This window comes from Euprymna scolopes, chromosome 8, assembly GCF_053919585.1.
Source record: "Euprymna scolopes isolate OS-2025 chromosome 8, ASM5391958v1, whole genome shotgun sequence".
Lineage (NCBI taxonomy): Eukaryota > Metazoa > Mollusca > Cephalopoda > Sepiida > Sepiolidae > Euprymna > Euprymna scolopes.
The window spans coordinates 2,680,259-2,697,868 of NC_136489.1; the positions used below are offsets into that span (position 1 = coordinate 2,680,259).

The following is a 17,610-nucleotide window of genomic DNA, read 5'->3' on the forward strand; positions in this document are numbered from 1 at the left end:
TATTTTTTGCACATGAAAAAAATGATGCTTTGAAATAATCATATTGCGGTTAATATCCATATTACATGCTGGCATGTGTTGGACAGCTTCAAGCAATTAACTTCAAACGAACCTATCTCTGGCCAGGTCTTTATTTATTCCTCTTTCTTTCAAGTCCATCTTTATCAATTTATCCCATATTTTCCTTGGCCTATCCCTGCTAACTGACTTTGCAATCTTAACTGCTTTATATCTACTGATACTCATGCAGAACATGGACCGTACTGAAGCAATGTTATTTTTTAGAAACCCATTCTTAACATGGGGAGGGGGCTTTTTAACCCTGCACTAGTCACCCGGGTGTTCCAAACATAATTATTTCCAAGGGGTGTATATACACCCCAATACAAAAATGTTTATAGTGCTATTATTTTGTAAAATATAGTTATTCTGCTGGTTCAGGATATATTAACAGCCCCTGTTGAACAGTTTGAATCACTTGTATCTTGTTGATATTAATATAAAATAATACAATAGAATAAATTGTAAAGCTAAGGAAAAATTTTTTAAATCTTAAATTTAGATCACATTTGTTTAAAAAATACCCACAGGATACACCAGTTTGTGTTATTTTTTAATATCTGTGATAAACACAAATTGTTTGCATGAATTGAAATAGCAAGAAAAACGAATATGGGTTCATTACATAACGATTACCTTTCAAGGAAAACTGAGATACAACTGCACCATACCACATGTGCTATACCACATGTGCTATACCCTCACTGAGTCGGGAGAGTACTGGGAGGGAGGAAAAGAAATAAGTTTTCAATTAGGAATTATGAGCATTTAAGCAAAATTGGGGTGACAAAACATTCCATGGGACTAACGCAAGGTTAAACTATTCTATACCTTCATCTAAACATTTAATAAACAAAAGACGCAACAAAAATGTAATTTAACTTGAAAATGCAATTTACAAAAAGAGCACAGTTCATATTCTTGCATAAGTATTCATCTTCCAACCCCAAACAATCTCATCCAATTTTTAGCATAGTCACACCATTGAAATACTTTTATACTGTCCAGAGCCATTGTATCACTTTCATATAAGCTTCCTCTCAACTCATATCTAAGCCTGGTTTTAAGATTCACACTAGACATCCATCGTATCATTTCTCTCCATGCAACGCATGTCCACAATCCTCACTGACCACATTTCACTTCTGCAACACTTAATCTTGAAATAGCATTTTCACATGTGTACATGCACCTCTATAAGAGGTTCCATCTGCGCATTAGTTATTTGATCTGTTCCTATTTATAAGTCCCATAATGAGGGCAAAGTTAAACACAAGAAAAAATTCTACTCTCCAAAAAAGGGGTATTCTGGATTAGAACATTAGGTGCAGTCCAGAAGGATTTCTTCTTCATTGATAGAATACAGAAAAGATGAAGTGTAGTCATAGAACAGATACTACACTTCAATTCTAGTCAAAATGCAGATTTAATAAATGTATTTTAACAATATTTATTCTAGTTTTGTATGTTTGTTTGTTTGTTTTACGAACCTTTTTAATAAAATCGGAAGTCGATCATCTCGATGCACATATTTTTCAATATCTTCTGTCGTCTTATCCTTAAGTGATCCCTGAAAAATATAAAGATTAAAGTTTTCATGTTTAACTTAATGAGAAATCATCAAAGACTAAACACAGGCTTAAGTGCTTTTACATTTTAAAAATCAAAGAGTTATTTTCAAAAGTTAAAATTATTTTAGTAAAGAAAGAACCCAAACTATACGCACATGGGAACACTACTGATCAAACATTTTTCAGCAAAATCAATTCATTATTACATAAAAAAATGTCTAAAAAACTTATCTCACACAAGAAAATGAAAAAAAAAAACACACACACAAAAAACATCTTCTAGATCAAGATTTTTATTAATATCTGCAAAACAATTTGATTGAAGTCAAGGTCAAGCCTTTATATATTATATAGATATATTATATAGATATATTATAACTGTAAAAAAAATAGTAGAACATGGATTATAATTCGAAAAAAAATATCACATACCAATCATAGTCAAAAGCAATATATATGTAGCTGGAGGGAGAACAGATTGATTAATACCTTTTCCTAAATATATTAATATTAATGATAACTAGTAGAACCCGTGGAAATTCCACAGAGGTTGAAAATTTTTAAAACACATTATAAATAAAATGACTAAAAAATAAAATAAAACAAATAATGACGAATTTAAAACATTTTTTTAAGAAATTCTTTTTCAACCTTTTGAAGCTAAAAAGAATTGATTTTAAAAATTCAGATTTTTTTTCAATGATAATTTAACGCACAACACATTGCTTTGGTTATTTTTTTTCTGAATAATTTTTTTTTATATAGATTATGAAGGAACAGATGTCAATTGACTTGCACATTGTTTAAAAATTTAAAAAGAAACTATAATAATAAAAAAAAAACTTACAGTCTCCTCTCAACTGACTTTTTTTATTATAAAATAAAATAGCCAATTGAATATACTTGCAAAAAATGGAACAAAAAGACACCAACAATTTACCAGACAAGACTGATTATACAAAAAGTAGAATTAACTTTAAAAAAAGAATAATTAAACTGAAACATTAGGTACTATATTATAACATGTGTTTAAATGAAAACATGCTGCCTAAATACACACACACACTCCCCCCCCCTCTCTCTCTCTCTCTATGTTTGAAAATGTACACTTTGCGGATATTTTTTATCATATCTATTGACAACTCTTTAGTTTTAGGAATTTTTATAAATGAACTGGTTGACTTTGAAGGAGTGAGCCCAAACTGGAAGAATTTTATAAAATTATTTTAATATAAAGCTCTCTGATTGATCAGTGATAACTCATTTGCATTATTGCAACACGCTAAGCAAAAGTCATTAAAATTTATTTCAGAAAAAGATTTTTTTAAAGTGTATTCAATCCCTTTGCATTTGTTAATTCATATTTTTCCTTAAATATAAACTTTCTAAACTTTGATCTTGTAATTATTACTCCAAATATAATTTAGAATAGTAATAGGAATATACTGACCAAATTTTTGGTAAAATCTTGAACCCTAATTTAAGTTATGAAGAAAAATGTAATGTATCCAACACTTTTGCGTGGCACTGTATATATATATATATATATATATATATATATATATATATATATATATAAATAATTATTTTTATACCTACAGACACTAGTGTTTCATGCTTTTGCAAACATCAGTGCATGAAATGAGAATTACTGCTGGTTGAAAGATTCAAACCCAGTTGCAGACTCACCTTTGACTCCATTTGCTAGGATGATACCCTTGGATGAGCAATATAAACCACGAGAATCAGGGGAAATTTAACAACTATAAATGCTAAATGTAGGCGCAATGATGAAGCAATTAAAGAGTGTTCTAAAAACTGGAAGTCGTGAAAGATGCATAACATTAGTTGATTGCTATTTTATTTTTATTTAATGTTAACAAGGCTCAACTTTAATAATCTTAAAGGGGCTTATAATTATAAATTTTAATAAATATTTTATACCTACAGACATTAGTGTTTCATGCTTTTGCAATCATCAGTGCAGGAAGTGAGAATTGCTGCCAGTCGAATGAATCGAACCAAGCTGCATTTTTGACTCCATTTACTAGGATGATAATTCAACAATTAACACGAAAATCAAGGGAAATTTAACATCTATAAAATCTATATTATAAATATATATATATATATATATATTATAGAGTGGAGGATTTGTTTTTTATTTAAAACAAAAAAATAGTAAAAAAAATACATTTAAGCTTGAAATTTCATTGAAATCATTTTTAAGACGTTTTTATTTTTTTTATATATATCATTCTTCGTCATTTGCTAAAATGCTGATTTTTTGGTGAAAAGAAAAAATCTCATTTATGTGAAGGAATCGTTTCAGTAGTTTCATTTTTAGACATAAACAAGGAAACTTGAGTCAAATAATTGTTTCTTTTAAAACAATGGAAATCTAGTGATCTTTTGTGTACGCAATTCGTAAAGTCATGTTAATTCTAGGGAGGAAATCTAATTTTTGACTGCAAAAGCGATGGTAATACTTTACCAAATAGACAAGCTATCCTCCTACATGCATATAACCAACTTACATATTGCATTTGGTTGTCATCACTTGAGGTTGTCGAGTGGTTCTTTAAAGGGCATCATCAAATCTAGTTTACCATCTGTTTCACATGTTGGCATGTATTGGACAGCTTTAAGAAATTAACTTCCAGGTCTTTATTTACCCTTGTTTACAGCTTATGTATGTGTTTATAAAAAATAATGTCGGAATTGCCGTTGACAAAAAAGGTATAAGAAAGAAAAGAAACGTCTTAAACTGGAAAGTTAAAGAAAAAAGGAAACAGCATATGAATCGGTATCAAAAAAAAAAAGAAAAGGTTTTATTATCGAAATAGATTGAAGGTGTGGGAGGAAGTGTCCGACTTGTTATTTGCTTTCTGAATTCTCCATAATATTTCAAATAGAATTGTCCATCCAACAGTTTTTTGCGTGATATATATATATATATATATATATATATATATATATATATATACGTTTGTAAAAAATATATATATACTTATAATGTATATATTTAAATATTGTTTTCTAAATTGCCACCATTTACATGTATATATATATATATTATTATTATTAAATTTATGTAAACAAATTACATGGTTACAACAATAACAAAGCTATTGTTTCAGTCAAATGATGACTTCTGATTTCATAGAGACATGTTCTTATGGCCTTAACGTTTAAAAATTTTAAGAGCATCTCTCTATGAAATTGGAAAGGTAGGTTATCCGATGAAGGTCATCATTTGACCAAAACAGTAGCTTTGTTATTGTCGTAATCATGTAACGTATTTACTTACAATGAAATAAAAAAAATATTTTGTTCTTTTTATCAATCAATAACCTCCTTAAATTCATTGTTTTGTTTTTTACTTTTGTATACCTTTTTTTTTTTACACGGTGGTCACCACTTATCAAGGCCCGGAAGCCACTCGGGGATAAGGGCTATTTTAAATAAATAAAATAAATACCTTTAACCTGAAATAATATATATATACATATATATGTTCTATATTCTTTAAAATTTCGTCCCATCTGCTCAAACATTGAATGTTAAATTGATTAGCTGTCATCAGATTAGGTTATTAAATAGATTTTTCTTATTTATTAGAGTTAATTTCATTTTAATTAATGTGGATGCCAGTTTCATTGTTATAAGTTAAATATGGTGTCCAAAATTGAAGGTGAAATTGTCATTTAATTAAATGATGAAATGAATTTTTTCATTTTATTCAATGCAATCTCCATTATATATTATTTTATTATACGTCAAACCAATGAACAATGGATACTGTTTCCATTGTGCCATGCCATTGTCTTGAATGTTGACAACATGGTGGATATTTAATATACTTCCCACCCCAGCATGATTTCATAATGAGTGACACAAAGTCAGAAGGTTGGATGTTCAAGCCAGCATCCCTAAAGGAGGGGCATTCTGGCTTAACAAAAATTGCCTGGACAGCCCCATCGGCATTCCTCGTAAGCGATAAACTTAGTAAGTACTATACCTGAAAGCTGGGTGGCCTGGAAGGATGGACCTCCTAGTTACTACCCAGGTGGTGTACCTCAGTCTGACAGGTACTGGGCCAGTTCTTGACCCTGCACCTGCCGGGTTGATTGTCAGTCTCCATGCAATCGAAGCAGCAAGGCAACTCATTCTCCATAAATAGAGAGTATTGCCAACATGGTATGCCATGTTTGGCATCAAATGATGATGACGATTAAAATATGTCGATGTTTTATTATATTTGTTATCTTGTTGTGTGTTTGTTTCTACGATCGTTTCGGTGAAATCATTTCAGTGAAGTAAAATGTAAAAATGCAAGTTCAGCTGAAAGTTTTCCTTCAGTTCCCACAATTGTCTTAAATGTTACCAACATGGTAGATATTTAACATGCTTCCCACTAGAGCATGATGTGACACAAGGTGGAGGTGTTCAAACCAGCACCCCTAAAGGAGGGGCACTTTGGCCTAACAAAAATTGCTTGGACAGTCCCATCGGTATTCCCCATATGATAAACTTAGTATAGGTATATTTTTTCTGCTCTGCAGTTCTACCTTCCAAGGCTTTACCTTCTCCCTTTGAGAAGGAATTAGTTCATTTTTAATCACCTGAGGCGTCTCTAATGTGAAACGCCAGTAGAGCTGCCCAGGCATTTTTGCAGATCAAAGTGCTCTTTCTCTAGTGCACTTTTTCAAGTATTTCGATCTCTTGTGTCACATCTTTCAGCTATAGGAGAGAGATAAATATTGTAGTCAATGAAAGTCGAGGCGTGGAAATGATGACTTAAAAGAGTAAAAATAAGAAATAAGGAATTAGCAGAAATGAGATTTGTTGAAGAACAATAAAAACTGAATGCACATCTCTTTTACATTATCATAATCTCTAAAATGTTTGTTTTTCTTTTTAAATGAAACAAAGATTGAAAAAAGAAAAACACTGATTGAAGAAACGTTTTCATCATCATCATTTTACAAAAAATCATTGATAAGCACAAAGAAGGAAAAGAGTATCGAATAATATCAAGGGAACTTAATCTACCACTTAGTACAGTTGGAAACGTTATTTGAAAGTTTAAAAACCCTGGTGAAGCTGTTGCAAATCTTCCAAGATGTGGTCGGCCAAGGAAATTAAATGAACAAAAATCAAGGTGGGTAACCAGAAAGGTACAAAAAAAACTTTTCTTACTCGTGGTGAAATTCAAACCGACCTCAGAGAAGCTGGGATTAATGTGAGCAAGGATACAATCAGTAGAGTTCTAAATCGTGCAGGTTTTGTATCAAGGTCCCCAAGAAAAGTTCCATTATTGAAGCTTAAACATGTCAGATCACGTTTGAATTATGTTAAAACATATGGGGAACAACGCCAAAAATTTTGGGACAAGGTAATCTGGTCAGACAAAATGAAAATCAAAATCTTTGGAAGAAACACAGCAACACATGTATGGCATAAAAATGGCACCGCCTATAACAAAAAGAATACCATTCCTATGGTAAAGTTTGGCAGTGGTTCGATTATAGTATGGAGTAAAAAAGCCAGTTCTGAGCTCTGTCAAGGCAGGATAGGGTCCTCCAAGCAGCTTCTGCCCAGATGTCACAACAATACTCCATTTTAGAGCATATCTGTCTTTTATGCAAGTGCAGAATTGCATTCGGAGTAAGATACCTTCTAAAATAGTAGAACAATGCAACCATTTTTCCAGTAACCTTGGCAATAGATTTGATGTAAGTCTTTGATTTCAGGTGAGGGATGAAGGTAAGTCCCATAAGCTTCTCGAAGCATGGTGGTTCTTTGTAATGAGAGCTATTCATATCAATGTAGCCAAGTGAGGATCAGAGCACCAGTGGTGAAAAGATAGGAGCTTGGTTTTATATGTTGAAATTAACCAGCCACTTTTTGCCCCATTGCATCACATGCTCAAGGTCAGAGGAGAGAGACTCGGAGAGAACTTGATCGTTGATGTTCTTTGAAGTGTAATGTCGTCTGTGTATATGTTGAAAAATGTACTCAGAATGTGATTTAGGAGATTATTGATGAAGATAAGAAACAGAGTTGGGCCCAGGATGTTTCAGACTTCTGGCCATCAACAACCACTTGTATAAACCTATCAGAGAAAAATGATTTTTTATAATTGAGAATACATTACCAGATATTCAACAGCTGGATATCTTGTGAATTAGACGTTTATGCCTATCAAATACCTTTGATATGTCAAGAGCTATTGTTCTAGAGAGAAAGTCTATATCAATAGATTCGCTACTCCTATGTGAAATTACAGTCAGTACATCAGCTGTAAATTTCACAGAGCAGCAACCACATTGCTTGTCATTGAGTAGGTTGTTTTTGCTGAGGTGATTGACAACTTTTCTATTTAGTATGGATTCAAGCAACTTGCTCATAATGCACAGAACACTAATTGGTTTGTACTAAAATGCAGAAGACCGATCTCTAGAATTTTTAATACAAGGCAGACTAACGAGGCTTTCCAAGGTGTTGGGAAGAAATTCTTCTTTATGCATTGATTGAACAGCTTTGAAAGAATGGGTGCTAGTTTCAGCTGCAGCTTTTGAATATTGTCAGGGCCAGTTGCTTTGCTGGAATGTAGATTATTGATGAGTGTGGCAACATCATGAACAGGTATGTGGATGTTGTTCAGATTATTTTTGTTTTTTGAAGAAATTCAGGAGGGAAGCGATCCAGATCGCACAGGGTTGAGTTCTTGGCAAAGAGTTGAGCTTTGTCAAATGCTGACAAAATCATTGATAATGGTCAGGATAGAGGATGCGCATCTGTTCAGAATATTGTTTGTGATTCACCAAAACTCATGAGAGCCAGTCTCTATTTAAGACTTGATGGACTGAGCATATGATTCTTCACATTTTCTATATGGCAGTTCTAAAGGCAACTTTAGATTCAGAATATCTATTACTTTTAAAGCAATTTAAGTAGTGCTATCTATGAGTTATGATGACAGCACATTCAGAGGTGTTCGGTTTCTGTTGGAATTTCTTGGAGGGTATGTAATTTTCTATGTCGCTGGTTAACCAATCGGTAAGGTTGGATGTTATAGTGGACACACTCTTTTTAAACATAGAGTGTAGGGGTAGTTTTGATATTAAAGTTCATAGCTGTTCCAGTAAGTCATCGAGTATTGATACACTGTTCAATGGAGAGGGATATTTTTTATTAATTTGTTAGGTGTTCGGTGTTTTGATTTCTTAAATCAACTTCATGACAAAATATTTTGTTAGCATCGATTCAGTCTGAATCACAAAAGTAAACTATTAGATTTTTTCTAGTCTATTTATACTCATCCTTTTCAATAGTTCTAATACTCCAACAGTGTAAAAATAATGGAAAATCAACAATTCCCCCACTATCCAACAATCAGGAGGTTGTTTGCACAGCAACTGAAAAAGCTAACATACTTACCCGTCAATTTGCCTCAAACTCTACTTTACTCTACCCAGCAAAACACTCCCTCTCCGATTTTCCTTCTCCTACTCTAATAGTTTCTTCCTCAGAACTGCTAGACTTTGGAATTCCCTTCCGGGTTTCTGCTTCCCTAACTACACTGACATGCAGAAGTTCAAGTGTAACGTAAACAAACATCTTGCTGCTCAACTCCCTACATAGTATACCTGCAACTAATGTCCCCGATATTAGTGCCCTACATCAAAGTGGCACTGTGCCTTGTTTGGGGTGAAAATGTAATAAAAAAATTGAAAAGAAAAAAAACTTTTACTATTTCTTCACTCTTCTTCTCAGTATCCAAAACATGCAATGTGCAAACAAGCAAGCAAGATTATAAATTTCATTATTATATAGATTATGGTAATCATTTAACAACAAACCAAATTTAGTTTGTAGACTTTCTTTTTAAACCAAAAAAAAGCGTTTATTAATGTGTTGGTTTTTGGTTTGATTTCATGGATCAAGACCCAGAAATCACTCAAAGGTTTAAAGAGATCGTCAGTTGGGTGATGATCGCAACCATGAGAAGACTAGCGAGAATATTATTTAAGAGGAAGTGATTATCCATAAGAACTGTTCAACAAGTATTTGTTTATATTAGACTTGAAGTTGACTATGCTGTAGTCTGTAGGGAGGCAAACTTGTGGTATCTTGTTTGACAGATGGGATGTTGTAAAAAAGAAACTTTGTTCATGGAAGCTCTGTTTGGTTTTTGGTACTGAGAAAAAAAAAGGGGGGGAATGTTCTTTACTGTAGTTGTAACTAGACAAGTTCTTGCTGTGAATGTTTACCCGAAATTCAACAAGGATCACCAGAGTTGCATTGTTTTAAAATAACAGAAAAAACATATACTTATTGTCTACAGAATAGTATGAGTCAAATGAAACGCTTACTGCATCATTTGTTTGAACTAATTACCTCATCTTTGCATGACATGCCTAATTATTTCTTTTTAACAAGCAAAGAAACATTACAAATAGACCAATATTCCAACTGGTCGCCATGGAACTAAGTGAAGCGATTAGTCCCGCCACGTCAGACTTCCTCCGTTACCCATCAATCAATGTTGTTTTATATTAGAGACCATTATGAGTTGACTTGGCTTTATAAGTGCTTCCCCAAACGGAACATTTGATCAAACTTCCTCATGTTTCATGTATATTCATGACAGCATTTTACTTGTATGTATCTATTAGTGTTGGGATGATTAATCGGAATATAACCATTCGACCATACCACCCAAGAAGTAATGGGCAAGCGGAGAGGTTTGTTTATACATTCAAGAGAGCTCTGAAAACAGTTAATGGATTACTGACGGATAATCCAACAGTTTTTACAGAAACGTTAATAATCCCCAGACGGGATATTTTCAAAGTGGGGTGTTATACCGGCCTTTCTATGCATAAGGGAAATTACAACGGTTCTTACTATATATATAGTGCCAGTAATGTCTACACCAGTAAGAGGAGTGACAGTACTCCACTGTCTAACTGAGCGCTAGTCAGTTATACTCGTATGCTTACCTTTGTACCTGTGATGTTAATACACTTCGTTTGTTAAACAAACCTCGACTACACAACAATATATATATATATATATAGTAGCTGTATATGCTCTATGTGGGGTATATGGTTGGAAAAAAAAAAAAAAAACGTACCGGGCGTATCTGCATTGCTCTTTGGGAAAGAAAAAGGAAAGGATGGCTAGCTCATTTAAATACACAAAGGGCATCTTGGGAAGGCAGGGCATGATGGGAGAAGCTATTTTTTTTTTTCCTGTCCCTTCCTTTTTTTCTAGATAGGAGGATATAAAAGCTGGGAAAAATTCCCTGGGGGGGGGGGGAGTTGTGCTCATCTTCTCTTGAAAAGTATTTCATATTGCTGACGTTCAGATTGTGCGGTGTGACATTGGTGGCGAGAGGCCAGGTGTGGTCAATTGGAAAAGAAGAGGGCAGAAACGTGCTGTTGTCGAGCGCGTGACTCAATCCTTCCTGAACCCCAGAACCAAATCCTGATTGTAATATTAGAAGCTATTTCGGCGTGTCAAGCAGGTTAACATGGCTGACTGGAGACTCAACTCTGATGTCGAGACCATTCACTGGGGAGGGTGACCTAATTAAATGGCTGGAAAAATTAAAGATGGTGGCAAGGTTGCAAAAAATCGAAGACGTGGTCACCCTGCTCTGCTGCCGCTCTACTTACAGGGGGAAGCCCTCACTATTTATCAGCAGATGCGCGATGAAGATAAGGGAGACCTTGCCTCAGTGGAGCAAAGACTGAAATTGGCTTTTGCTGAGAGTCCATTTGAAGCACTCGCCAAGCTTGCAAGTTTGAGGTGGACTGGCGAGTCTGTTAACGTCTTTGCTGCAGAGATCAGGAGACTGGCAGGATTGGCTGGTTCCGTGGGGAGGAGCCTGGAGATGACAGTAAAGCTATACCTAGTGAACGTCTTCCCAGAAGAAATCTTTGCAAACAGGCAGAGAATCACTGAGATCAATACGATGGAAGTGGACGATCTCTTGGTCCCCGCCAGAATCCTAGTCAAGAATGTCAAGGGCCCAATCATGGCTGCAGCTGTGAGTGGAAATAAGTGCACGAGGCCCCACTTGAATGATAAGAGACAGGCAGTGAGGAGATAGGAGGAGAGACCTGCCATTAGGTGCTTCCGGTGCCAGGGTCCTCACCTGCTCAAGGACTGCAAAGAGCCGAGACCGGGGGTCACCTGCTACCGATGTGGACGAGTGGGGCACATTAGCTGCTATTGTGTCGCTTCACGGGACCAGGGAAATGAGTGAAGGGGAGCCATTGCGCCAGTGGTTCCCCTTTCTATGTGGAAATGGCGCATAACGAAACATTGCATCAGTTACCGGTAGTAGTCAATAGGAAAAGAGCCATGGCCCTTGTTGACTCAGGCTGCATCACAACGTTGGTAGCGAAGAATGTCGCTAGATCATGGAGCGGAGCCAGGAGTATTAAGACTGTGGATGGCAGGGAGGTGAAATGCCTAGGAGAAACAACAGTGGACGTACTGGTGCAAGGTGTGCCTATTGGACTACGAGCCCTGGTGTTGGATCGTCTGGTTGGTGATGTTGATGTGGTTTTAGGTGTAAGTGCGATCAACCAACTGGGGGGGGGCGCTACGTTGAGAGGGAGCCAAGTAACTTTTGGACGCCTCGGCGCAGTAGGAATGGCAGGAGTGGAAGGTGATAGAAATATCAGAACGCAAAAACCGGAGGCTTGCTGCATCGAGGACGAGGATTTCCTGGCGAGGTTCGATGGTGAGAGGTGGACGGTGGAATGGAAATGGATCTCCGGGCCTCAGGAACTACGAAACAAAGTAAGCTGCTACGAGAAAATACTGCGAGGAGAAATAAGAAAAGGATTCGAGGAAGAAGTGGAGAGATGGATAGAGGAGGGAATTCTGAAACTGTGGACAGGGGAAGAAAAAGGAGTGCTACCATTACTGGCGGTTGTTCAACCCACAAAGAATAAAGTTAGACCGGTACTGGATTTCAGAGAATTAAACAGACATGTAGCCTGCCACACTGGAAAGGGGATTGACGTATGGGAAGAGGTTATGAGGAAACGGAGGAGGATGGAGCGGGCCACAAAGATTGTCGATCTGAAGGCGGCTTATCTCCAGATCCATGTAGATGAAAAACTCTGGCAACATCAATTGGTCCAGTACAAGGGGAAGAGATATTACCTGACGAGATTAGGCTTTGGGCTAAGCTCAGCCCCCAAAATTATGACTGCCGTGCTGAAAACGGTGCTGAGTAAAGACTGTACAGTGGACAAGGCCACTAGTTCGTACACTGACGACATTCTCGTGGAGGAAGCAGAGGTGACAGCGGAGAAAATAAAAGGCCATGTCGCGAGGTATGGGTTCTTCAAAACCGGCGGAGTCCCTGGATGGAGGAGCGACGTCGGGGTTGAAACTATGCTGAGATGGCAAAGAAATCCGACCTGACAAAACGAGAACTCTTCTCGGTCTATGGGAGACTGGTGGGACACTATCCAATTGGCGGCTTTATTAAACGACAAACGAGCACTGATGGCTGGGAGGGCTGTGTGACAAAGGAGGTCACGAACATGCTACAAGAAATTATCGCGAGAGTGACGAAAGAAGACTCAGTAAAGGGGAAATGGTACGTCAGTGGCAGAGATGTGGGGATGATTTGGTGCGATGCTAGCAGCCTGGCATTGGGCGTCATATTAGAGATGGGAGGTGTAACTGTGGAAGATGCGGCATGGCTAAGAAAGAAAAACGACTATTCCCATATCAACGTAGCTGAACTGGAGGCCGCTATGAATGGAATCAATCTGGCCGTGAAGTGGGGATTGAAAACAATTGAAATCAAATCCGATTCGGCAACGGTAGTTTCATGGATCAGGTCGGCAGTGACTGGCGATAAGAGGGTTAGGACCAGAGGTGCTGCAGAGATACTGATCAAGTGCAGGCTTGGAGCACTCGCAGATTTGATAGCGGAATTCCAGTTGAAGGTATCTGTAGTGCTGATCCCATCAGAAAAGAACCAGGCGGATTCGATGACATGGGTAAAGAAGGCCTGGCTGCAAGAGAGAAAGGAGGTTTCCTCAGTATGCTGTGCAGGGGAGGAATTTAAAAAGTTACATGAAATGCACCACTTTGGTCGAGAACAGACGTTATTCCTGGCAAGAGAGATTTACCCGGAAACCACCAAGACGGAGGTCAGGGAGGTAGTGGAGCACTGTCAGGAGTGCCAATCAATAGACCTTGGACCATCTAGACACGAAGCAGGAGAGTTACACATTGCAGAGGACTGGAGGCGATTGGCCATTAATGAAATTTATCGCCATGACCTGCGTCGTGTAACCCCAATTCGACTTAGCCCCACATTATGGTTCTTTACAACTGGACGAGAATGTCTGTAGTGAACCTGAAAATATCAACTCCCAAGAAGTTGTCTCCCAGAGGCCTCAACGTGAGAGGAGGAGGCCTGCTTGAATGAAGGATTATGAAGTGTCTTATTGATCTCAAAGATCAGGGGAGCATGTGGGGTATATGGTTAGAAAAAAAAAAAAAAACGTACCGGGCATATCTGCATCGCTCTTCAGGAAAGAAGAAAGAAAGGAAGGCTAGCTCATTTAAATATACAAAGGGCATCTTGGGAAGGCAGGGCATGATGGGAGAAGCTATTTTTTTTCCTGTCTCTTCCTTTTTTTCCTAAATAGGAGGATATAAAAGCTGGGAAAAATTTTCCTGTGGGGGGGGGGGAGAAAAGAGTTGTGATCATCTTCTCTTGAAAAGTATTTTGTATTGCTGACGTTCAGATTGTGCGACAAATCCTGATTATAACTCTAGACCCTAATAATTATTGCTTCCATTATTATCAATTTTCATTTTTAGGCACCAATGAAACAAAAGTTCATGAATTTTAACTTAAATTATTCTTAAGCGTTCAATATTTTTGAAACAAGAATTTGTTATTATTCATATTATATGGAATCTCATCTTGACTGTCATTTTCAACCACCTCAGCAAAAATAACCTTCTTAGTGACATGCAATATGGTTTCCGTTCTGCTAGCTCTACAGCAGATGTGCTAACAGTTATATCTCATAGGATTAGCAAATCTCTTTACAGAAGTTTCCTTTTTAGGGCAATTGCTCGACATAGAAAAGGCCTTTGATCGGGTATGGCATGAAGGTCTGTTTCACAAGATCTCCAGTTACAGTATAGCTGGAAATGTCTTCTGAATTATTAAATCATTTCTCTCTGATAGGTTCATAAGAGTAGTAATTAATGAGCAGAAATCAGAAACTTACAGTATTAATGCTGGAGTCACTCTGGGGTCCATCCGGGGCCCAACTCTCTTCCTGATCTACATCAATGATCTCCCAAATCACATTCTAAGATCATTCATAGATATTTATGCTAACAACACTACTATCTATGGCAACACTTCAAAGGTTATAAATGACCAAATTTTCTGATTCTCTCTCCTCTGATCTTGAGCACATGAAACAATGGGGAAAGAGGTGGCTGGTTACTTTTAATGCATCAAAAACCAAGCTTTCATCTTTACATGATCAATGCTCTGATCCCAGTCTGGCATCAATAGAAATATTTTGAGGTTGTTTTTTTCCAGAGGTAAAGTAACCAATGAAGTATAACGAGGTTAATACAAGAGTGCCAAATTCCAAAGTAGAGCAAGTCATATTTTTAATTTGTTTTTGCATAAGCAGTAATATGCTGCTACACAGTCATGAACATGTTTCAGTCAGCTAGTTTTAATAACTAGAGACCTCTTCACTAAAGTAAAATATGAAAGTAAAGTTTGCAATGAAAATATCAGGTCATCACCATCACCAGGAATTAATATCAGGAGATTCTGGTAAAAGTCGTTAAAAAATAGAAATAAGGGATGAGATTGGTTGTATGTAAACAAGATTAAAAGGGATCTGGATTATGGTCTGTGTTGGGGTGTGGGAATAAAGTAGACAGGGTGGGGATTTAAGCAGTCAAAATGGAGACAATGAAGGATCAAAAAAAGATGTTATATGTGTGCTTGTGCCTTGTCTGTCTCAGATCTGAAATACACTAGCATGTATCAGGCCAAATAAGGGGAGTGCGGATTTTATGAGCTTTTCGGAATATCCATGTGAAAATGTTTTTGATTTAACCTGGGTCATTCTGTTATCAAGTGCTTCTACCAGAAGGACCTGAATTTTGCCTTGGTCAGAAAGAATACACCTTCCGTTCCCTCTTGCCCATTCTCGCTACACCACTTTTAAACTCATATAGATTTATAAAGGGATAGGGGAGAAAAAGGAAGAGATCTAAGGAAGAAGAGAGGAGAAGGGAAAAGAAGAAAAAAGAGAAGAATGACAGGAGAAAGAATGGGGAGATGGAGAAGAAGGGAAGAAAGGAAAACGAAGGTGGGGAAGCCATCATTCATTTATTAGTGGTGGTTTTAAACATTTCTTTCTAGTTGGTACCCGGCTAATCCCCCCTCATTCGTCAATTTCACCCACCCACAATTACATATACCATCACACTATTTTGTTTTATCATTATTTATTTGCATATCTTTATTGTTTTTGTTTATTTATTTATTTGCTACTATTAGCCTTAACAATTTTGTTATGATAATAATGGAAAACCTCAAAATGTATATAATTACTAACACCTCCCTGCTTAGATATAATTATTTGTTATAACAGCGATAATAATAGTTAAAGATAGAAGGTAATTGGGAAATATATCGGGTTAGTTACTACGATATTAATGATAACTGATAATTATTTTTATTGATAATTATATTGATTATGCATGTATAAATAGCAATAACTAAAGATATGGTGGTACCCATGCATACATATATGTATAGGCTAATATATATATATATGCCATATAATTATTAGGAGTAGGTTCAAATAAATATATTTTAGAGTTATTTCCAAAGTTTATGTTATATATTATAGTTTATGTATATATTATTCTTTACTGTTTAAATTTATAATGTACCTAGTGGTTACGAGATGTTAAAAAATAGTTTAAGCTAAGGGTTGGTGATTTAAAAGCTATGGTTAAAGCGCTTTAATGTGGTAGAAAAAACTATTGATTTCAATAAGAACAAAAAGCCAACATTTATAGTTTGAGTTTAGCCTAATTTATAAGCGTGCTCTTTTATTATTTGTGTTAAGTTTTACCAAATGTAATCCTACTTTCCTAGTATCAGAGTTAGTGGGAGGAGGCAAAAGAAATACATAACTTAGAGAGAGATGGGTAACTTGTTCAGTTAATTATAAATTACTGCAATAAAAACGAAATTGTTTTTTCATACGTAACTCAGTCCAGTATAATAATAGAGGAGCAAGTTTAATTAGCAAATGAATTTCGAGGACAGTTTTGGCATAAATGGCAAATCTCAGCAATCATCAAGTCATCTCGCTTTTTGAACATAAAATATAGGTAATTCAACTTTTATTATTTCACAAAAGTTAAACAAGTATGCGTAATAATTTGGATTTTGTGGGTCAGATAACATTTACGAGTTCTAGATAATAGTGGTGGGCATTTGCCCGGAAATCAGAAATCATTTTTACTGCCTCTTTTATATATAAAAACTTAAGAGATGGTAATTACCAAATAAGACTTTCGCCTTCCTTCATTAAATAACCTAGCAGGCTGCCCGGCATTGCCCGGTAGTAAAATATGCATAAACATTGTATTATAATTAATACAGAAACCGAGACGTGCATGCGCATATTATTTTTTCTATGACTACTATGTAAAAAAAAAGCAAACAAACAAAAAAAAAAAAATAAAATAAAAAAATCAGTTCACTTCTTATAAGTAAAATATTAAAAAATAAGATACTCAGGCTGAGATCGAAATCAAAACCACAGTTAAGTACTATAACCATTAGACCAGCTTGACACTGTCTTTACAAAGTGTTTTCCAAGCTAGTTATTCTTAACATAAAGAAGCTGTCATGCTTCACAGC

General features: G+C 36.0%; 1 protein-coding gene across 1 annotated transcript in view; it reads right to left on the reverse strand.

The window, feature by feature from the left end:
- The window catches only part of LOC145283485 (cytosolic purine 5'-nucleotidase-like), a 363,668-nt gene that overhangs the window by 89,828 nt on the left and 256,230 nt on the right, over positions 1 to 17,610 (reverse strand). Inside the window, exon 9 of the mRNA XM_080132307.1 lies at positions 1,551 to 1,630. Within this exon, the coding sequence (XP_079988433.1) occupies positions 1,551 to 1,630 (80 nt within the window). The remainder of the gene's footprint in view (positions 1 to 1,550; positions 1,631 to 17,610) is intronic.